A 24322-nucleotide genomic window follows, 5' to 3' on the forward strand; every position below is an offset into this window, starting at 1 on the left:
CAGTATTCCACCCAGATCTCCGAATGGAGATCCGAAGGCGCAGGTCTACCGGCAACCGGCCAGAATATTGGCGTGGGACAGCCATTGTGGAAAGGTAAGTAATTATTCAGTGATTTAAATTGATTTAAATATTGAAATTAAGATTCCAACGCGTGCGGCAGGGGGACCACCATGAGGCCTCGCCACCTCCGGTAAAGTGGGGCGGGGCCTTCCAGGCGTCGAGGCCCATGGCACGCCTCTCCCGGCAGGACTTTCCGGGCCCCCCTGCCGCGACCCTGCCATCGGTAAAATTTAGCCCACTAGATCACAAGAGAATTACAGATGAAAGAGGCCATTTAGTCCATCTGAATTCATCCATAGAGGATGACCCTTAAGTCCCCTCAATTACAGCTGCAAATTGATATTAAATGATTCCAGGTTTTTACTTCCATTGCTCTTACCTGAGAGTCCATCTCGTGTATCAATTGCTTTGTGTGAAGATGGGCTTCCTAACATCAATCCTCTAACTTTGCTATTTATTAGTTTAAACCTGTGCCAGCCCACCCCACACCACCACCTCTCCAACCTTCACCTCCATCCCTTGTTCTACTATCATATTTGAAGTTAAAATCTTTTTCTGGATTTACTTTTTCTGTGTCATTTATAATCTTGTATACTTGTAATATTCTTAGGTATCTCCTTTCAAAGTTGAAAAGCCCAAGTCTCTCCAGTCTCTACTAATAACTGAGACCGCTGAGACTTGGGATTAACCTCGTGGTTCTTCTCTTCAATGCCTCCGACACTTGAATGTCTCCCATATGTCTCTGTGACCAGAACTGGACACAGTGCAGTCTGACCCAAGCAGAGTACAGTTTGATCGTGACTTCCTCTGACTTATATTCAACTTTTTTGATTCTGTAGTTCAATATTCTATTGGTTTTGTTGATTGCTGTTGTGCAATGGTTGGGCATTTTGAATGTTAGGTCTACTAAGACACATCGGTCTTTTTCAACTACATCCTTAGCTATTTCAGCACTATTTACAGGGCACATGTGTTGCCTGTTTTTCATGTAATATTTAATACTTTACATTTGTCTCTCAAGTTATCAATATTTTATATGTGTGTGTATATATATATTATATATATAAAAAGAAAAAGAAAGAAAAAAAAGAAAGAATATATATAAAACAAATATATGTTTTGTTTATAAAACCATACAGTGGGAACACCGTGTTAATTGACAGAACTGGCATGTACATCAGTTGGCTCAGTCATGTAGATCACCTCCAATTCATATTTTCTTAGCTGTTCCACAAAAGCAGAGTTGGCTACTTCACCCTTGGTTTCACCAATATTACGAAAGTATTTCCATTTTTTGTTAAATTGTGAGAACTTGTGTTTTATTTGGGAAAACTGAAAAGGATTCCATGGATTTTTTTTTTCACTGGGGTCATTGAAAGGACTGAGAGGGCTTGGTTTGTAAGCAACCCTTACTGGAGGTCACCTGTCTTCAGATAATTACCCAGCAGGAGCTCTTTGACTTGGGGGAGATGTTTACGTAGAAATGACAGGTCAAGATTTCTAGAGGTCAGGAGGCTTGACTCTTGAGATATTGTTTTGTTTTCACTTTGGACAGTCAGTTAGATTTTGAAAAAAACAGCCAGGAGAACAGTCACCCCAGATTAGCCTGTTTCATCTCTTTGAAAAGCCTGGCAGTTTTTCCATCTCTTTGAGAAGCTCTTAGAAGCGAGTGTAAGAAATAAAGAAATTGATGATGCTTTCCTCCTGAAAGGCCTGCCTGAAACCCCGGTTGCCACATTTCTCCTGAGATGCTGGAAAAACCTGCCGGATAAATCCTCAATGCCACCTAAACGAATTGCTCCAGAGAAAGATCCCAGTGACAGCCATATGCGTATTTGGGACGCCAAACCAAAAAAAGGAACAACTGACATTTTTCCATATCTTCAAGAATTAGCAAGTATTTGGCCAAAGTATTCTTTTTTGTAACAGAGCTCTAAAAAGAACATCTTTTTATTTTGGTTAACCGGCCTAAGGTAAAAAGGGAACTTTCATATTTTACTCTGTGTGTTAATGCTTTCCTTCATTACTGGTTATGTCTTGTTTTATAATAAACTGATAATTTTGTTGTTTATTAAAGAAACCTGGTTGGTGTATTTTATTCTGGGATGAAGAGTAGAGTATATGATAGACCATATCGCTAACTGGGTAAACATTTAAATATATGTTGTGACCTGTGAAGAAGTGGAACTCGAAAAGACAGTGTACTCCTCCCACCTAGGTCGTAACACCGGTTATGTAATAAGTGTGTTTCTGGTCTTTCATTCTTGTGAAACTGTTTAAAATATATATATTAAAAAGAGAAGAGAGCTACTGGTACTTAAAAGATTTGGAACTTGGGACTGGTTTCATCAGTTTGTTGCCCTCTTCAGGTCAATAAAGTGAAGCTGAGATTAGCTTTCATTTTGGATTTGTTTTTAATCTTTAGCACTCTAAACACTCAAACCATTTTCTGAAGTCTGAGAAAACCAAAATTAAACTATATGATCATGACTACATCTGTGATGTCTGATGAAACCTGCAGTTGCACAATTTAAATATCCATAACTTCAAATTCCCAATTGCCTTGAATTGTGCTGTGCAACAGTAGTGACAAAATCAATAAAGTATTTAGAAAGTTACTGTAAGTGCCCTTTAAAGGCACTTATGTTTTAATAATTAACATCAGAATGTAGAGATTTTAATCAAATGCTGGGCAGGGGCAGTTTGGTTTTCCATGAACATACTTTTTTTTGCTGTTGGTAATGTTAAAAATTATTTAATTTCATGTGTCGATGTGACATCCAGCTTTCTGAATCACTTCAGCTTTCAACCAATCAAGATATTTCTTCTTTGAGTATTTGAACAAAATGAAGAAAATGAAATGCTATCTGCTGGAATTGGGTCTTTGGTGTGCTGTATTTCCTTCCTAGCACAACTAGCTTTCTTTTTCAAGTTCTTGTGCTATTGATGAAGCTTAGCACTTAAACTTCCTTCAAACTGTAAGAAGCATTGAGACCATCATCAGTTTACAACTTTAATCTAGGTACATGAGTTGAGAAAGACAAAGAGGAAGTAGCTCTGAACTATAGGAGTAATTCTGTAATCCCACACTCCTGGTGGAGAAGCCATGGTCCCAGGGAGTGTTGGTCAGAGAACTGAAGTGGGAATGTTGTAATTGGGCTGAATTTTATCAGCCTTCTAGGGACAGGCAGGAAAGCAGGGTGGGGGTGAGAGTGTGGGGACAAGGATGGCCTTCCTGTCCAGAGACCAGTTGAGGCTCTTAAGTGACCAATTAAAGGCCACTTAAGGGCCTCTTCTCATCGCCGCTGGTATTTTACCAGCCGTTGGTGGGATCCCCGCCACGTGGGGGGGCCACCCAGTAACATCAGGCAGCCTCCCTGCGGTGAGCCCTCCTGCTTGGGCAATCTCTGGCACACGGAGGACCACCTGTGGCAAAGGCTGCCCCTGTGCCAGAACACCCCCGCCCTCAACAGCCACCCCAACGTCCCACCCCTCACCGGGGCCTGCTTGACTGTCTCTGGCGAGCCCAGGCCTCTTACCTGGACCCCGGAGTTCCAGCACTGCTCCTTGTCCCGGGCCTACTGCAGTATCAGCAGTGGCCACCGCTCCTGGCAGCACTGCTGGGACTACTGAGCTGCCAGCCCTCTGATTGGCGGCAGCTCTTGGAGGTGGGATCCCTGTTCTTAAAGGGACGGGAATCCTGGTGTCTGGTAGTTAACTGCCTTAGCACTATAAAAGGCAGCCAGGGATCCTCAGAACGGCTTAGGTGGGGTTCCCTTTGCCTTTCTAGCTGGTGTCAGGATCCCCGAGGCCTACATAAAATCCAGCCCCTTATCTCTGATCTTGCGAGTATAGCTTCCCTGCTAGGAGCATAGAATCACCTTTATGTCATGTGTAAGGATTTGGTTTTGTCTAAAAATGCTGAACAAGATCAATTGAAATCTCTCATTTTCATAGAATGTTCCAGCTCAAAACGAGGCTATTTGGTCCATCATGTCTGTGCTGGCTCTTTGAAAGAGCTATCCAATTAGTCACGCTCCTCTGCTCTTTCACCATAGCCTTTCATATTTTTGCTTTTCATGTATTCATCCAATTCCTTTTGAAAGTTACTACTGAATCTGCTTCCACCACTCTTTCAGACAGTGCATTCCTGATCACAACTCACTGTATAGAAAAAAGTCTCATCTCCTTTCTGGTTCTTTGCCAATTACCTTCTAGTTAAAGATCCTCCTGCCACTGAAAACAGTTTCTCCATATTTACTCTGTTGAAACCTTTCACAATTTTGACCACCTCTATTAAATCTCCCCATAATCTTTTTTGCTCAAAGGAAAACAACCTTGGATTCTTTTCCATAATTAGTCAGGGTGGGATAGGGTACCTCAGCCACCCAATAAATGCCCAACGTCCACACAAAGCAGTTTTCAGGTAGGCCTGTAAATGTGTGACAAGCCCACTCGTCTGAAACAGTCATACCAACTGTTCTTAAAGAGACTGCTGGAGGCTGGTCACAAAATGAACCATGAAGCTTTCAATTTTCTCTTTTTAGTGTGCCCAGAAGGAATGGTAGTGGTCCTCCTGGGCCTCCAAAAAAGCTGTGTCCCGTTTGCCTGCCCACTTCTGGATTGCCTCCTCCCATGTCCCTGGCCAGACTCGCTAGCCAACTCAGCTTGGAAGCTGGCAGGTTTTCCAGTCCCCTGAACCAACAAGCTAAAGCATGCTTCCAACTTCGGCTTAACTGAGATCACGAGGTGGACAGGTGACCCATCCACTCCAAAGAGGCGGGCTGGAACTTTAAATATGAATATGAGGCTACAAGTCTCATTGTCAATTAGGTTTTTGACTTTACTGTTGTTGACCAGGGTTCCTGAGTGACATGAAACCGGCGGCTTCAATCAGGCAAGAATTTGGTGCATTCAGAAGAGAAGTACCTGGATCCAGGTAAATAAAAGCAAAATACTGCGGATGCTGGAAATCTGAAATAAAAACAAGAAATGCTGGAACCACTCAGCAGGTCTGACAGCATCTGTGAAAAGAGAAGCAGAGTTAACATTTCGGGTCAGTGACCCTTCTTCGGAACTTATCCCCTTACGCCCCCACCTCAATGAATTTCGCGCTCGGCATGACGTTGAGCTCTTCTTCCGTCACCTCCGCCTCCGGGCTCACTTCTTTAACCAGGAGTCCTCCCCCCGACCAGCAGACCCATTCACCCGCCTCCAGCATTTTCCCTCTACCTGGACCCCTCCCCCTGGCCTCTTACCCGCTCTTGATCTCTTCATTGAAAACTGTCGGCGAGACATTGGTCATCTCAATTTCTCTGCCCCCCTCACTCACTCTAACCTGTCCCCCTCTGAACTTGAGGCACTCCGTTCTCTCAGCTCTAACCCCGACATGGTTATCAAACCTGCAGACAAGGGTGGTGCTGTTGTCGTATGGCGTACCGACCTCTACCTTGCAGAAGCTCAACAACAACTCACGGACACTTCTTCCTACCTCCCTCTGGACCATGACCCCACCACCGAACATCAAGCCACAGTCCAAAGGACTGTCACTGACCTCATCTCCTCTGGAGATCTTCCCTCTACAGCTTCCAACCTCATAGTCCCACAACCCCGGACAGCCCGCTTCTACCACCTTCCCAAAATCCACAAACGGGACTATCCCGGCAGACCCATTGTGTCAGCCTGCTCCTGCCCCACTGAACTTATTTCTTCCTATCTCGACTCCATCCTTTCTCCGCTGGTCCAGTCTCTTCCCACCTACATCCGTGACTCTTCTGACGCCCTACGTCATTTTGACAATTTCCAGTTTCCTGGTCCCAAAAGCCTCCTCTTCACTAGGGACGTCCAATCGGACAATCCCACAAAAAGTGGGAAGACCCTAACTATTGCAGAAGTAGCCACTTATCAACAGATCTGCGACATTATTATATTATATGCAGCCTCACAGCTCCAGGTTCGGTTCTGGCCTCTTCATTATGGACGTCCAATCTCTCTACACCTCTATCCCCCACCAGGACGGTTTGAGGGCTCTCCACTTCTTCCTGGAACAGAGGCCCAACCAGTCCCCATTCACCTCCACCCTCCTCCGCCTAGCTGAACTTGTTCTCACATTGAACAACTTCTCCTTCAACTCCACGCACTTCCTTCAAGTAAAAGGTGTTACTATGGGTACCCGCATGGGTCCTAGTTATGCCTGTCTTTTTGTGGGATACGTCAAGCATTCTTTGTTCCAGTCCTACTCAGGCCCCCTCCCCCAACTCTTTTTCCGGTACATTGATGACTGTATCGGTGCCGTTTCCTGCTCCCGCCCCGAACTGGAAAACTTTATCAACTTTGCTTCCAATTTCCACCCTTCTCTCACCTTTACCATCTCTGACACTTCCCTTCCCTTCCTCGACTTCTCTGTCTCCATCTCTGGGGATAGGTTGTCTATTAATATCCATTATAAGCCCACCGACTCCCACAGCTACCTCGACTACACTTCTTCACACCCTACCTCCTGAAAGGACTCCATTCCATTCTCCCAGTTTCTCCGTCTCCGACGCATCTGCTCTGATGATGCTACCTTCCATGACGGTGCTTCTGATATGACCTTTTTCCTCAACCGAGAATTCCCCCCCCCACTGTGGTTGACAGGGCCCTCAACCGTGTCCAGCCCATTCCCCGCACCTCTACCCTCACCCCTTCCCCGCCCTCCCAGAACCGTGACAGGGTTCCCCTTGTCCTCACTTTTCACCCCATCAGCCTCCATATCCAAAGGATCATCCTCCGCCATTTCCGCCACCTCTAGCGTGATGCCACTACCAGTCGCATCTTCCCCTCCCTTCCCCTGTCAGCATTCCGAAGGGATCGTTCCCTCCGCGACACCCTGGTCCACTCCTCCATTACCCCCACCACCTCGTCCCCGTCCCATGGCACCTTCCCCTGCAATCGCAGGAGGTGTAATACCTGCCCATTTACCTCCTCTCTCCTCACTATCCCAGGCCCCAAACACTCCTTTCAGGTGAAGCAGCAATTTACTTGTACTTCTTTCAATGTAGTATTTTGTATTCGCTGCTCACAGTGTGGTCTCCTCTACATTGGGGAGACCCAGCGCAGACTGGGTGACCGCTTTGCGGAACATCTCCGCTCAGTCCGCAAGCAGGATCCTGAGCTGCCGGTTGCTTGCCATTTCAACACTCCCCCCTGCTCTCATGCTCTCATCTCTGTCCTGGGATTGCTGCAGTGTTCCAGTGAACATCAACGCAAGCTCGAGGAACAGCATCTCATCTACCGATTAGGCACACTACAGCCTGCCGGACTGAACATTGAGTTCAATAATTTCAGAGCAAAACAGCCCCCCATTTTACTTTCATTTTTAGTTATTTTTTCTTCCTTGTTTTTACATTCTTTTTTTACATTTTTACAATCTTTTTTTGCATTTATTTCATTTCATCTTAGTTTGTTCAGTTTGCTTACCCACTGTTTCTTTTCAGGTTTGCACTTGCTGCTGTTCAATATTCAGTGTATTAACACCTAATCTGTACTAATGCTTTGTCTTTCAACACACCATTAACATATTGTTTGCCTTTGCTCCGTGACCTTTTGGTCAGCTATGTGGCCTGGTCCAATCTGCACCTTCTCCTTTGTTATCTCTTGCCCCAGCCCCACCTCATTGCTTATAACCTGTGACTTTTCTAATATTTGTCAGTTCCGAAGAAGGGTCACTGACCCGAAACGTTAACTCTGCTTCTCTTTTCACAGATGCTGCCAGACCTGCTGAGTGGTTCCAGCATTTCTTGTTTTTATTATACCTGGATCCAGGTGTCTGCCTGAGGAGCCGTCGCATTTGGCCATCCACTAACCATCTTACTCGCAATCTCTGAGGACTCCAGTCCTACCACAAGGCTTCTGACCTCCCTCCATCACCAGGCCTCCGAACTCCAGTTACTCCCCCAAGGCTTCTGACACCACCCCAAATCCCCAGGACCCCTGACCTCCCTCCACCTCTCAAGATCGACAACCCACCTGATCGACATCCCATCCTCCCCCAACCCCCGACCCCAATCATTCCCCAGCACACTGCCCCCCCCCCTCCCCCACTCCGGCATGGACTTAGCTGCTGCGGCCTTCACCGACCAGCTCCCCACTCGATTGGAGGCCCAACCTGTCAATCAGGCTGACCTCTGGGTGGGTACCAATCAGTGATTTCACTGAGGCACTGAGGAATAACCCCAAAATGTAGGTTCCCCAGGACTTTCTAACCAACCTGCGGCCTGTGGGTCAGGTAAGTAAAAATTTCCCCCCTGCCCTTCCTTCATATTATTAACTTGCAGCTCTAAAATTAAGTGAAGAACTCAATTTCTGTTATCATCTCTTCCCCAACACCATCTCTCCACCCATGCAATTCTGTTCAAAGTTTCTTTTGAATGGTCTTTAGCAAAGCCTCGAAGTAGCATTAAAAAATGCCTGAAACTGCTGTCTACTAATCTTTGTCATCTGTTCGCCCATATTTGTTGCTTCTCAAAAGCGGCCACACAGAGGATAACATGGCTTTAAAAGTCTATTCCTCCCAACAATAACATCTTTTATCTATATAGTGCCTTTAACATAAAAGTCAAACAAAGTATTCGTCAAGAGTCAAATCAGAACATAATTGTTGTTGTAGGAACATTAACATTTATTTTCCAATGATTGCAGAACAATCACAGAGAGTTAAAGCCTCGGGTTTATATTTCTTTGTATAGTCAATTTGGGGACCAGAAATAATTTAAAAGAACTTTGATCCTGAACACAGTACTGTAACACACCTGTAAAAAAAATCTGAGAATCTGTTTGGGGCACAGATTCTCAAGCAAACACTAGATTTAAAGAAAGGCCGCTTATAAATGCTCTTATTCATCATTCTCTGATGTAGGTATAAAAGTATAAGCTGCCAGTTTATTTTATCTGTTTCAGAACATTGACTTTTTGATGTTGTCTGCTAGAATGAGACCAGAGCCTATAAATTAATGCAAGCGCTGATCGCGTCATAATACTTAACACTTTCACATCAAATTCCTTCCTTTGCTAGTTTAATGGAATTGTTGATCCATTTTAATGAAGTAATGCAGTCAATAGGTTGCGAAGATGATGCAAACTGCAGGAGTCAACCCTGGGTGCTCCCAAAACCCCATTGTTGAATTAGTTACTTAAATTCACAAATAAAGGACCCATTATTGTTTATTATACAAGATAGCAAATTTTCATTTCAAAATGATTTTCCTGCTGTTTTGGTGAAATATAGAGGTCCTCAGATCATGATTCTGTGTTATCGTGGCTCAGTTGGCAACATTCTCACCTCTGAAGTAGGTGGTTTCAAGCCCCACTCCAAGTTTTGAATACACAGACCAGGCTATTGAGGGAGTGCCACATTAACAAGTGCTATGAATGCTAGACTTTGTAGCATGGTTACGTTTTTAAAAATTGTGATTTTTAAAAATTTAAGATGGAGCACAGGAGGTCAGGTCACCTCATATTCATCCTGCAAAAGGACAGGACAGAAGTCTTGGTCAGCAGGACAACAGAAAACACAGATCAAAGACTTTTTTTGAAAAAAGACACTGCAGGGATAATATCTGAAGAACAATGGGTTTTTCCCTCCCAGACTTTCAGGGCATGAAAAGTGGGGTCGGTGAATCTGAAGATGCAAATGTACCAGGGCAGCTGGGAACAATGGGAGGTCCAGGTGACTCTGTGAAACCACACTGCTGGACTTTGCATATTGGAACAGGACCATAAGCTATTGATGTGTGGTTACAGATAAATTTAACAGATTTTCTGAAGACAGACAGGCTATAAGAGAAGAAACCAGCAGTGGTGGCCTCGAGAGAGAAGGAGAGAGAGAGAGAGAGAGCACCTGCTCTCAGAAGCCTGAGACAGCGAAGGGCTGTGAAGATTTGAACCTGTTTTGAAACTTGGAGACCAGCAGGATCACCAGGAATCGCCTTATTCACTGATGTCCAGATCAGAAGTGCTTGGGCTTGGAGAAGTGAGCGAATCAGACATTAATTTTGAAAAGGTCTGGGAGATCCAACTCATTGCAACTGTGGGGGAGGGGGGGGGGGATGCAGTTTGGGACTTTTAACAGCAAAGATTTATCCATTATGGAGGACTGTATAACGTATAAGGGTGGTTTGAGGTTTTTAAGTGCTTGAATAAGTAAAGAAAATATCTTTATAATTTGGGGTATCAGCTACTTACAAAATACTATTTAGTTAATGGGGATTTCTTTTAGTTTAGTTGTTATAATGAGTCTTAAAACGTGAAATCTTGTTGTGTAATTCTTTAAATTGGTCTGGCGGTTCGCATCTTGTATTTTTCATGTTAACGATCTCACTGAGGTCATAACACAAGGTTGCCATTCTTTCAATGAGCTATTAAGCCAAGACTCTACGTGTTGTAGTACTTCAGGTACTCAGTGGTTAGCATTCTTGCCTCTGAGTCAGAAGGTTGTGGGTTCAAATGCTACTCTGGGACTTGAGCACACAATCTAATCTGACACTGTGGTGGAGTGCTGTGCTGTTGGAGGTACTATCTTTTGGATAAAACATTAAACTGAGGCCTGTTTTCCCTTTCAGATGGATGTAAAAGATACTACAGTACTATTTAGAATTCCCCTTGGTGTTCTGGCCAACAGCTAAAAACAGATTGTCTGATCATTATCACTTTACTGTTTGTGGGACCTTACTGTTCCCAAATTGGCTCCTGCATTTTGCTACACTACAACAGTGACTACATTTCAAAGAAGTATTTAATTGGCTGTAAAAACATTTTGGGACATCCTAAGGTGCTACAGAAATGCAAAACTTTTCTTTCCTTTATGAAGATCCTATAGGAGTTGTCCTGGTTTTTTGGTCAGTATTTCTGTGCTCAACTAAAATCAGTGAATTGACAATTAATCTCATTGGTGTTTATGGGATTTTCCTGTGTGCAGAATGGCTGCTGCATTTGCCCAAATACAGTCACTCAGTCACTACACTTCAAATGATTCACTATATCAAGTACAGAAAGCTGTGATAAGGCATTATCTAAATATGAGTCTTTAACTCTCAGAGTAAAGTTAGATTGTAGGATATGCAAATATGTTGAATTTATTAAATAACCTCAAAAAGTATAATCAGTCATGTAATTACAAGCCATTCAGTGACTTTGAGACTACAATGTAATAGTAGAGTGGGCCATTATTTCATTAATAATTCTGCTTTTAGAATTTCAAAATGCAATTCACTTATATCTAAATACAAATCCACTGACATTGTTATAATCACGAGAAAAGCTATCACAGTAGCCTCTCATAGATTCAATGAACAGAATTATAGCTCTGAGAAAGAAAGAAAGACTTGCATTTATATAGAGACCATGGGACATCTCACAGCACTTTACATCCAATGAAGTACTTTTTGAAGTGTAGTTACTGTTGTAATGCTTGCACCATGAGTGAAACAACAGTGCATATTCCAGAACTGTAGCGGAAGGAAGTGTGTGCAAGGTTGTAATTTAATCCAGGGATTCAGTCATTACATGAAGTTACTTGAACTTTACTCTTCTTATTTCACCTTTGCATCATTCATAGTTTTTTTCTTGTTATTCTCAACTTCAGTGTTGTCATTGTCACTTGAAAGCCCAGCAATCCAGGATTCAGAACAAAAAATTAAAACCTTATTTAGATCTGTACATTCTACTAATGATAGTATGTGGATCTGAATGGTATCTGGTGACATGCTGGTTGAGACATGGTTGAGGGAGGGGCAGGACTGGCAGCTCAATATTCCAGAGTACAGAATCTTCAGGCATGACTGGGCGGGGGGGGGGTGTAAAAGAAGAGGTGGCATTGCACTATTGATCAAGGAGTCAATTACTGCAGCAAGGAGGGACGATATCTTAGAAGGTTCCTTAAATGAGATCATATTGGACAGAACTTAAGAACAAAAAGGGGGCACTTACTTTGCTAGGAGTGCACCACAGGCCTCCAAACAGTCAGGAAGAGATAGAGGAGCAGATATGTAGGCAAATCTCCGAGACGTGTAAAAATAATAGTGTATGAATAGTAGGGGACTTCAACTTTCCCAATATTAACTGGGATAGTTTTCATGCAAAAGGCTTAAAGGGGGTGGAATTCTTAAAGTGCATACAGGAGAGCTTTTTGAGCCAGCACTTAGAGAGTCCTACAAGAGAAGGGGCGGTACTGGACCTAATCGTAGGGAATGAAGCCGGGCAAGAGGCAGAAGTGTCAGTGGAGGAGCATTTTGGGGATAGTGAACATAACTCTGTAAGATTTAAGGTAATTATGGAAAAGGACAAAGATGAAACAGAAATAAAGGTACTAAATTGAGGGAAGGCCAATTTCAATATGATAAAACAGGATCTGCCCAAAGTGGACTGGGAGCAGCTACTTGTAGGAAAGTCTACATCAGACCAGTGGGAGTCATTCAGAAAGGAAATAGTGAGAGTTCAGGGCCAACATGTTCCCGTAAAGGTGAAGGGTAGGACCAACAAGTCCAGGGAACCCTGGATGTCAAGGCATATAGAGGATTAGATAAGGAAAAGAAAGGAGGCTTATGGCAGATTCAGAGGGCTGAAAACAGCAGAGGCCCTAGAGGAGTATAGAAAGTATAGGGGGGTACTTAAAAAAGTAATTAGGAGAGCAAAGGGGGGGGCATGAAAAAACACTGATGGGCAAGATAAAGAAAAATCCCAAGGCATTTTATAAGTATATTAAGGGCAAGAGGATAACCAGGGAAAGAGACCATTAGGGACCGAAGTGGCAATCTATGTGTGGAGCCGGAGGACGTAGGTGAGGTTTTAAATGATTGCGTTTCATCTGTGTTCACTATGGAGAAGGACGATGTAGGTGTAGATATCAGGGAGGGGATTGTGATATACTTGAACAAATTAGTGTTGAAAGGGAGGAGGTATTAGCAGTTTTAGCGGACTTAAAAGTGGATAAATCCCCAGGCCCCGATGAGATGCATCCCAGGCTGCAATGTGAGGCAAGGGAGGAGATAGCGGGGGCTCTGACACAAATTTTCAAATCCTCTCTGGCCACAGGAGAGGTGCCAGAGGACTGGAGGACAGCAAATGTGGTACCATTATTCAAGAAGGGTAGTAGGGATAAACCAGGTAATTACAGGCCAGTGAGTCTAACATCAGTGGTAGGGAAACTATTGGATAAAATTCTGAGGGACAGGATTAATCTCCACTTGGAGAGACAGTGATTAATCAAGAATAGTCAGCTTGGCTTTTCTGGGGGAGATCATGTCTAACAAATTTGATTGAATTTTTTGATGAGGTGACTGGGTGTGTAGGTGAGGGTAAAGCAGTTGATGTAGTCTACATGGACTTCAGTAAGGCTTTTGACAAGGTCGCTCATGGGAGACTGGTCAAGAAGGTAAGAGCCGATGGGATCCAGGGCAATTTGGCAAATTGGATCCAAAATTAGCTTAGTGGCAGGACGCAGAGGGTGATGGTCGAGGGTTGTTTTTACGATTGGAAGCCTGTGATCAGTGGTGTACCACAGGTATCGGTGCTGAGACCCCTGTTGTTTGTAGTGTACATTAATGATTTAGACGTGAACATAGGAGGCATGATTAGTACGTTCGCAGATGACACGAGCATTGGTGGTGTCGTAAATAGTGAGGAGGAAAGCCTTAGATTACAGGATTGTATAGATGGGCTGGTAAAATGGGCAGAGCAATAGCAAATGGAATTCAATCCTGAGAAGTGTGCGGTGATGTGTTTTGGGAGGACTAACAAGGCAAGGGAATATACAATGGGTGGTAGGACCCTAGGGAGTACAGAGGGTCAGAGGGACCTTGGTGTACTTGTCCATAGATCACTGAAGGCAGCAGCACAGGTAGATAAGGTGGTTAGGAAGGCATACGGGATACTTGCCTTTATTAGCTGAGGCATAGAATATAAGAGCAGGGAGGTTATGATGGAGCTATATAAAACGCTAGTTAGGCCACAGCTGGAGTACTGTGTACAGTTCTGGGCACCGCACTATAGGAAGGATGTGATTGCTCTGAAGAGGGTGCAGAGGTGATTCAGCAGGATGTTGCCTGGGCTGGAGCATTTCAACTATGAAGAGGGACTGGATAGGCTAGGGTTGTTTTCCTTAGAGCGGAGAAGGCTGAGGGGAACCTGACTGAGGTATACAAAATTATGAGGGGCATTGATAGGGTAGATAAGAAGAAACTTTTTCTCTTAGCGGAGGTGTCAATAACCAGGGGGCATAGATTTAAAGTAAGGGGCAGGAGGTTTAGAGGGAATTTGAGGAAAACAATTTTCACCCAGAGGGTGGTTGGAGTCTGGAACACACTACCCGAAGCGGTGGTAGAGGCAGGAACCCTCACAACATTTAAGAAGCATTTAGATGAGCACTTGAAATGCCATAGCATACAAGGCTACGGGCCAAGTGATGGAAAATGGGATTAGAATAGATAGGTGCTTGATGGGCTGAAGAGTCTGTTTCTGTGCTGTATAACTCTATGACTCTATGGTTGTACACACGTAGATGTAAAGAAATGTTGAGCACTGAAAGGTTGTGTCAATATTACAGGGGGACTGTGCAGCAGTGAATGTACTGTTAGTCACACCAGCAAACTCACATCGATGCCCAACTTGATTCATTTTCACACTTAAAATGTAACAAATAAAATGGATTGAAGTCACACACTTCCTCCGAAACACAGATTAATCAGCAGAATTTGTATTCCCTTGTGATGATTTAAAGTGTCCTCTGGTCTGTGGAATCTGTACTTTTTGGGAATCTTCACAGATTTGAGTATGTTGGTACACCACAACTCTCAGCCCATCCCCTCTCTACAGCTGTACATCTTTCAGCACTCTAAGTTCACAAGATAGATATGGATGAGGAAGGCCATTTAGCCCATTGTAGTTCATCCATCCACAAAGACCCTACAACATGGCATGCAATTATTTCTGAAATGATTCCAGGGTTTTTGCCTCCATTACCTAAACCAAAAGTCCACTGTCTGTATTGGCTGCTCTATTTTTTTATTTTTTCATGGGATGTGGGCAGCACTGGCAAGGCCAGCATTTGTTGCCCATCCCTTTGTGTGAAAAAGAACTTCCTGACATCAGTTCTAAATTTTCCTGTTACTAGTTTGAACCTATATCCACTTGTCCTTCGGTCATGGTTTTAGGAGAAAATAACTTGCATTTATATAGTACCTTTCATGACCTCAGAACATCCCAAGGTGTTTTACAGCCATTGAAGTATTTTTGAAGTGTAATCACTGTTGTAGCGTGATGTTTAGTTTGAGGTAGTATTCAGGGGATCCATCTTTTCCATACTATTCATTATCTTCCATACCTCAATAATGTCTCATTTGCCTCCTTTCAAAGCTGAAAAGTCAATTTTTCCTCTTAACTCAATCATCTGACAGTCGAGTTTAGTCTCATGGCCATTGTCTAAACTTCCTCCAACATTTATTAAGAATCTCTAAGCCATTTAAACTTTGCATCACTAAGTTTTACGAAGGGAAAACTGTGCTGGTTGATAGTTCTGGAGTTTTCAATCCTATTGAAGTGAGACAGCAAAGTGTTTTTAAAGAATTGTTTGGTCTGTGCATATTTCCTGATGAAATTTGCTTTTAACAATTTACAACCAGAGTGTGCCCAATATAAGGATATCAAGAATTTTTGGCATCTCCAACCTGTTAGTCTTAAGAAAACACTTGGTGAGCAAGTACATATGCATCATTATACAATTAAAAAACCAAAAATTTTACCAAAATAAAAAGATCTTTTCCCTAGCGTCCCCTGTGCTTTCTGACAGAAATGAAGCAAATCTAGATGGAATGGTCTGTGAGGGATATCACTTCTGGCTAAAATAATAAGTATTCCTCCTATCTGAAACACAGCATTTCATTGGGCACGTGGAGCTAGTTAAAATACACCACAAGATTGATATTAATTGGCTAATGAATAAATGATCACAAGGGAAAATTATTCATTGCTTCTTTTATCTGTTTTGGATGGTTGTGCAGGCACAAGGTGCTGGATGTATTAATTACAGAATACCTTCAGAGGCAAGTTATTTCTTATATGGCTTCCTGGTTGCTGTTGGAAGGGAAGGGTTCACAGTTAATAGGATCTGTCTGTCAAGCTGGTGGTTTTCATTATACCTCAGTGGCAACATTTAGTGGAGAGTGTACATGCTGGTCTAACAAAGGAAGTAGAACCCAGTATATCTCATTTTCACATTGCTTCTAATCTCTTCCCCTATGTTATACTTCAGAAAGCTTGTTGTTGAAGGATTATGCTGGAGCCGATCTTTACTCAGTCTTGCATTTATTTTACAAAATAAAAAGATTACAAACGTGCAGCTCCTCACTCAAACCTTCACCCAGTTTCAATAAATGTCTCCTTATGTACAGTCAAGTAAGACCCTAATTAACACCCTCCACCTGCATCTGATGAAACACAATTAACACCTTACCTTTCTCAACTCGTTTGGTGATGCTGTATAAGTATAGGTTATTGTTGTGTGGCCACCCTAAGAATTTCAATATATTAACTTACACACCAAGAGGAACAGTTTCCTATGGCCACTATGTATTAGTGACATCATAAACCTTTTGGGAAGATTTCCTATTTTCCCTATTTCTATCAAATAATAAAATCCTTTTGAAAAAAAAAACTTTTGGAATTCCCTAAAAAAATAACCGACAGAGGAATCTTCCCACTGTCATTATAATGCCCAACATACTGACCAGAGGAAAGCTTTTCCTGAAAGCCTGTTTTTTTTTTAAATGTCATTTTTCCACTTATTGCGTGAAGGTGTTAGTTATTGAGGTAACTTAGGTTTCCACTGAAGAAACCCTCAGGCAAAGCTATAATCCCACTTTCTCTCTCTGGCTTTGGACTTAGCTACATATGGCAACACTAACTTCTATTTAACCACTCTTACCTGAAGGAGGCCAACATCTCCACTGGCTGATAGAAGAAGTAGGATGGGAGGAGGCTCTTGTGGAGCATAAATACTGGCATAGACCAGTTGGGCTGAATGCCTGTTTCTGTGCTGTAAGATCTATGTCAGACACTAAAAAATAAACTCAGAAGAGCAAATGGTAAATGGGCTGGCAGTAGCCTTGTTTTTTGAACCAATATATCCACATTTCTTTTTCCTCCAATTGATAATCCCACTGCACATGATAAGTGGGATTTTGGGTGTCTTAGAGTCATAGAGTCAGATGGTATTGGGACAGGCAAATCTGGGAGGTCAACAGGGAGCCATTACACCAGCTCTCTGCCAATTGGCACTACATCCTGGACTTGCCACTGGAAGTGACAACAGACATTGAATACGTCCAACAAAGTATGGACAAACAGACTCATGGGAGGCGGTAATGACAGTGGCATCATATGTCAAATTCCGCCATCATTACCACCATAGCAAAACTGGATGTTGGTAACTCCAGTATATTATAGGCATCCTGCAGTGCCAAGGATAGAAGGAAAGCTCTTTAAAATTTAATACCCCTGAATTCAAGTATGGAATCGGCCATTTGCTTCATGCCCATACTGCCCCTCTCTGCCCCACTAATGTGTGGAAAGACCATCACTGAGGAAAAGTTGGGCTGCTATCTCTTTGCGCAGCTGTGAGTGCAAAGAACCTGCACACGATATAAATGTCAAATGTTTCAGTAAAATCCTCCAAGTTGAAATGCACTTTTAAAATACAGTGTAAACTCAGGCATTTTAGCATGTTAATTGTTTCGACAAATGAGTAAGTAATAGCTGTTTGCGGTGTTGAATAGACAATGAGTTGGCTTGATTTTATTACATTTGCTAGAGCATATGCACAGCTCCTCTCAATAATTAATCAGGTGTCTGAAACAGCATGCTTGCCTTTGCAATTTAGTGAGTTCACTGGAATCAAGGAATTTCTAAACATTCAGCACTTTAACTCTTCAAGCACGTAGGGATGATTCTATTTATTCCCACTTAATTGATGTAAATGAGGGTTTAGTCTGAATATTCCACAGAATTTTAGGTTTATTGTGAATTGGGACAGTGTGAAGTCAATCTTTAAGCAGTATAATAAGCTGCATCAAATAAATTCAACAGTGCATTGGGGTGAGGTAATTAAATTTTTATAACTGTAAATCAGCAGTGCAACCCTTCTATACAGTGCTATCTTGCTATTATAAAACATTGACATGTTCTACTCAGAGCCACACATGTAAACTAGTAGCAACCAAAAGCTTGCAATTTTTTAATTTAAATTAGGTGCTAAGTACTGAATCAAGGACAACTTCACAGTGCAATGTGCTGTTCAGTAATAATTTGTATTTCCACAGGAGCAGTAACAATGTGACAATAAATAAATAATAAGGTATTCATTGACTGCTAGTACAGAATTTAGGCAGGTTGGATTCAGCCAGTAAACCATATGTCTTGCCCCTCTCTTTGTACACGTTCCACCTATTGGTCCAGAGAGATGCAGAAAGCTACTGACTTGGGGTTTCTCTTCACCTATCCAGGAAAAGGCGACTTGATTGGCTCTGACTTTTTGGCAAAGGACCAGGTGATTAAGACCAATGCAAATGTGAAGGCTTTGACCTACTGTGACCTGCAATACATTATCCTGAAGGGTCTGCGGGAAGTACTGGAGCTGTACCCAGAATATGCGCAGAAATTCGTTGAGGACATTCAGCACGACTTGACATACAACTTGCGAGAAGGGAATGACGCTGACGTAAGTTCATGCCTTCAAATTATCACAGATGAACTGCAGAATGTGTTTCAAAGCGGTGCCAGCCCACAATTTATAAAATATAATTAGATACAAACCCCTGAGCATCCCCATGGCTTAGTAGTGGCTAACTGTGTGGTACACCCCCAGTTTGTGCAGTTAGTTGATTTCAACTTAGACAAGTTTTTTGGGTGGCACAATTGGCCTTAACACATTTGGGCCAAGGAGAAAGAAAAAAGACTTGGGCCGGAATTTTACACACACCCCCCCCTCCAAAGAGCGGGAAGGTGGTGGGGGGGTACAAAATGGAGTGTGAGGCTCGGAGGGCCCTTCCCGACCTACTCCCGTCTCCTCTGCCACTTTATGCAGGGTGGCGGGAGCGAAAAGCGGCCCGCCCGCCCCAGGCCAATCAGGCCTCTTAAGTGGCCACTTAACAGCCACTTAAAGGCCTCTGCCCACCACCATGGGGATTTTACCTCTGGCCGGTCGGGTGGCCCAGGCCCGAGAGAAGCCGCCTGACAAAAGCAGGTGGCTTTCTGACGGCCTGGGAGGTGGGGGGACCTTCATGATCAGGCATCCTGTGCCGCTAGAGAGCCTCTCCCACTGCCCCAACCACCCCCAACACCCAACATGCCCCCCATCCTCCCAGTTGACCACGCTTGCCTCGCCAAGGCCCGACCGAGCACCCCTGGCAAGGCACCAAAAAATTACCTTCCTTCCAGGGCTCGATGACATCTTCTTTCCAATTGCTGGGCTGCAGTCCTGGCAATGGCCACCGCTCCCGGTGGCGCTGCTGGACCAGCTCCATTAGGCGGGACTTCCTGCCTCGATGAGGTGGAAGTCCCGCCTCAGACCATTTAAAGGCCTGTGAACCGCAAAATGCAGTCCAAATCCCCAGGCCTGGGGAGGCGGGTTCGCCAGTGACTTTTCAGTCGGTGGACAGCTCCTGTCCACTGAGGGAAATATTCCAGCCTTGGATTATAAAGCATCTCTCATGACTTCAGGACATCCCAAAGCACTTTATAGCCAATGACGCACTTTTGAAGTATAACCACTTTGTAATGTAGGGAAGATCAAGAGGGGAAGACATATCAGCCGAGGCTAGAGATCCTGATCACGAACCAGAGAACCCTGCTGGAAGTGAACAGATGGATACGGAATGAGGACTGACTCAAGTATAGCAGTAGCAGTGCCCCTCCACCGTACCCCGCCCAGCCACCCACAGTGAAATAGCCTAGTATGTCTCCGTCTAATTGCTTCCAAAAGATCTGGAGTGGACCTGCTGCTTGTGGAATCAAACCCAAAGTGGCCCTACGCTTTGAAGCTCCCATCCTAAACCACTTTGCCTCTCCAGCTGTCTTCCCCACTTTAAAAAACCTGGTTAAAACCTATTTCTTTGACCACACTTTCAATTGTCATGTCTAATCTCTCTCTTCCTGGATCACCGTAAGGATTTCCTTACGCCCATCAAAGGAGCACCTTGGGCTGCTTCTTTAAGTTAAAGGTGCCAAACAAATTCGTGTTGTGTGGAGTCAGTGCCTTCAAGAGAGGAGGGAAGAAGATTGGAGGGATAAAAGTTAAAGGCAAAAATCATTTAGTGCAGACCTCAATTGGTAAAAGCAGACTACGAAATATAGTTAACCCCATTCATCACTTGACAGAGCAGCATAAAATGTATAATGGATGATAGTTTATAATGGTGGCGAAACCAGACAGGACATTTCTGAAGGATTTTCTTGTGATTGGTCTGGGGGCAACTGGGGGTTTGAAGTAAACTGAATTTAGAAACATATAATGTGCAGCGCTAGCGCTTTTAGAGTTGGGATTTTAAAAAAGTATTTCTGCTTCAAATGAGATCTGACAGAGTGTTTCTAATAATAACCAGCACAGCCTAAAATAACAGCAGCTTGTCCTGGAGCTTTGCAAGTCTCTCGGGGACTTCAGCAGTGAGACCAGAGCTAAAAATAGCAGCACGCACTCTCCTTTCTCTAGTCTCATCAATAACACAGACAGGGCAGGCTGCTCTGCACATGCTGATACAACTGTTTCAAGAGTGTGGAAGGGGAAAAAATTGATTTGCAGATTCCTGTAATTACCTCCCAGATGATATGTTGCAGCAGAAAATGAGAGAGACAGTTTCAATAATTCAACAAATCCTTCCTTTCTTTTGCAAACTGTCTGAAAGAGTCATGACTGCACATATATTGAAGACTGTACGTTTGCACAAAGGATCTGTGCATGTGGGCTTTTTTTTTTAAACTTTGCTTCTGGCTAGCTCTTCCGAGTTCCAGAAGGGATTGCTATTCTTGCTAAAAATAGAAGTTGGAAGACTGCATGGGTCCAGGTTCATGAGTTATTGAGGGAGAATGTGAGAAATATATGGCAGGTTGATAATGAGAAGCCTCCATGTATGTAGCTAGCTCCTTTGTGTTCCTCTCAACGCATGTTTCACTTCCACCTGAAATTTCTGAAAGAGGAAAAGGATAACATGTTTTCCCAAAAAATATTATTTTTGGGAATTGCCCGTGTTTTATTTTGAGGTTAAAAAGTATTTTTGATAACCCCTTAATATGATTATATTTCTTAATCACACACAAAGGTTGGCTAACATCACAAGAGGGGATGTATTGTCATAGCATGTTCCAATAAACACTGTCAATTTAAATCAGCTGAAAGCTTCTTTGCTTTTTATTTATTTATATCTTTTGGGTAAATTTTTGTGCTCATCAGTGTAAGACGTGTCATTTTTGAGGGAAGGGAACATGTTCTTCTCTTTTAAATTTATGGTATTAGCATCAAATTCTCTTACCAGGTATAGCATAAACCAAATCTGCCGCAAGAATATGTCTGAACCACAAGAAAAGCATCCCCGACTACAGTAGTGTAAGTTTTTCCAGTCATTTGAGTCAGATTGATTATTATATTTGGCCTAGAAATTTGACCACACTGCAACCCTTTTACCAGCATAAAGTGGACGCCTAGGAATCCAATTTGACAGGTGGTGTGGACGCACTCATTCCACACTGGAAATGCACCGCCTGCTTTGCTGGATCGGCCTTCTCAGTAGGCGCCCAAGTCCTGTACTGGAAGCATTTAAAATGTTCACTCTAATATTTAAATATTTTTTATCAGATCCTTATTTGAAATCGCTCTGCCCACCACCTGGCTTGCCATGTTAAAAACTCATCCAGAAAATTATAGCACCAACAAGCAGCCAGAACCCTACAGGAGCTCTATTTAAAGGGCCAATCCACTACACATGAGAGGGAGCAGCAAAGAAAACAGGAGCAGTTGGGAGGAGGAGGAGGGTACTGACCAGGCGGAGGCCATACCCACAGCAGGAGCCCTCCTCATACCTCTGCTTCACCGAGGAACAATTTCTCATGCGCCTTTGTTTCACAAAGAGGCTGTCACCAAGCTATGCAGCCACAGCTGGAGCCTCAAGCCAGAACATGGACAACATTGGGTTTCTTCCAAGCTGCAGCTGGTGACACAAGTGACATTTGTGCAGGATTATATCAGGAAAGTCACCAGGAGAGATCCACGCATCACTTTCCCAATGGGCAGAGGGACAGGACGAGAGAATACTAGGCCTTGCCCACGTTGCAGGCTTCCCCAGAGTGCAAGGTGCCATAACTACATTCACAATACCTTGTATGCTCCCTGCCGCCCACACTGGAGTTTTTCTCAATTGGAAAGGGATTCTACTCACTGAAAGTCCAGCTTACAAACAGTGCATCATGCTAGTCTGTGACCGAATTCATGGCAGCATTATTAGTTCATTTATCCTGTGCCAGTCCTCTGTGACAGCTTTATTCCAACCAGGCTGTCGAGCTACAGTCTGGTTCCTTGGCGACAAGGATTATCCCCTCAAAACATGGCCTATGACTCCCGTCAGGAACCCAGGCACAGTCGCAAAGCTGGCCTACAATGAGAGGCATGCCACCACCAGAAATATCATTCATTGAACAGACAGCCAGCATGCTCAAGCAATACTTCCACTGCCTGGATCATTCCGGCAGAGCTTTACAGTATAAACCCACACTGTGTTTCCAGATTTGTGGTCATGTGCTGCATGTCCCCTCCGCGACAGCACCTGAACAGGTGGACAGCTGGCATAGCCTTCCTGCCTTACTGAGTAACATATAAAGGAATATATCTTAAGTGGTTTATTAGCTGTAATATTGTATTATTGCAATTAGCAATAATTGCCATATTACTATAGCAATATTACTGCCACCCAGGCAGCAAGACGTGGAGGTGAAGAAGCAGCATTGACCACTGGTGCCCCCTACTGCCAGAGCTCTTAGAGAGCTACTCATCTACAAGTGATTCATATGAACCATCATACCTAACCCCCAAATCACCAAGAGTCCCGCAAACCCTATCACCATTGTCCTTACTACCGCCATCTGATTGCCTTCCATCAGTCCAGCCTTATGAGTTTTGCTTCACTAGAAACATCAATTAACGAATCCAGAAAACAATTGCTCCAACAATTCCAATTGTTGGTTCCTTAGAGGATGAGACTGGAGAATAGGTAGCAGCGACTGCAATATGATGGAATTTTACATCCAGTTTAAAAGAGAGAAAATAAGACTTGTATTTTAAACTTAAATAAGGGCAACTATGTGGGCATGAAAGCTGAGCTAGCTGAAGTGAGCTATGTGAAGAAAAAAAGATTGGTGAAGACAAATGTAGGTCCCTTACAGTCAGAAACAGGGGCATTTATTACGGGGGACAAAGAAATGGTTGACCAAGTAAATGCATACTTTGGTTCTGTCTTCACAAAGGAGGACACAAATATACCAGAAATGTCGGGGAACACAGGGTTAGTGAGAGAAAGGAACTAAAGAAATCAGTATGAGTAGAGAAATGGTGTTGGGGAAATTGATGGGATTGAAGACCGATAAATCCCCAGGGCCTGATGGTCTGCATCCCAGAGTACTTAAGGAAGTGGCCCTCGAAATAGTGGATGCATTGGTGGTCATCTTTCAAGATTCTATGGACTCTGGAACAGTTCCTACAGATTGGAGGGTAGCTAATGTAACCCCACTATTTAAAAATGGAGGTAGAGAGAAAGCAGGAAATTATAGACCAGTCAGCCTAACGTCTGTAGAGGGGAAAATTCTAGAGTCCCTTATCAAAGATTTTATAGCAGAGCACTTGGAGAACAGTGGTAGAATCGGGCAGAGTCAGCATGGATTTACAAAAGGGAAATCATGCTTGACAAATCTACTAGAATTCTTCGAGGATGTAACTAGTAGAGTTGATGAGGGGGAGCCAGTGGATGTGGCTAATTTGGACTTTCAGAAGGCCTTCGACAAAGTCCCACATAAGAGATTAGCGTGTAAAATTGAAGCGCATGGGATTGGGGGTAGTGTATTGCGATGGATAGAAAATTGGTTGGCAGACAGGAAACAAAAATGGGTCTTTTTCTGAAAGACAGGCAGTGACTAGTGGGGTACCACAGGGATCGGTGCTAGGACCCCAGATATTCACAATATACATTAATGACT

The 24322-nt window shown here is 43.4% G+C and overlaps 1 protein-coding gene across 1 annotated transcript in view; it reads left to right on the forward strand.

The window, feature by feature from the left end:
• kcnh3 (potassium voltage-gated channel, subfamily H (eag-related), member 3) overlaps positions 1 to 24322 on the forward strand; it is an 868694-nt gene that overhangs the window by 774823 nt on the left and 69549 nt on the right. The window contains exon 11 of the mRNA XM_068035730.1: positions 18592 to 18806. Coding sequence (XP_067891831.1) covers positions 18592 to 18806 — 215 coding nt within the window. The remainder of the gene's footprint in view (positions 1 to 18591; positions 18807 to 24322) is intronic.

Source organism: Heterodontus francisci, chromosome 7 (assembly GCF_036365525.1).
Source record: "Heterodontus francisci isolate sHetFra1 chromosome 7, sHetFra1.hap1, whole genome shotgun sequence".
NCBI classification, from domain to species: Eukaryota; Metazoa; Chordata; class Chondrichthyes; order Heterodontiformes; family Heterodontidae; genus Heterodontus; species Heterodontus francisci.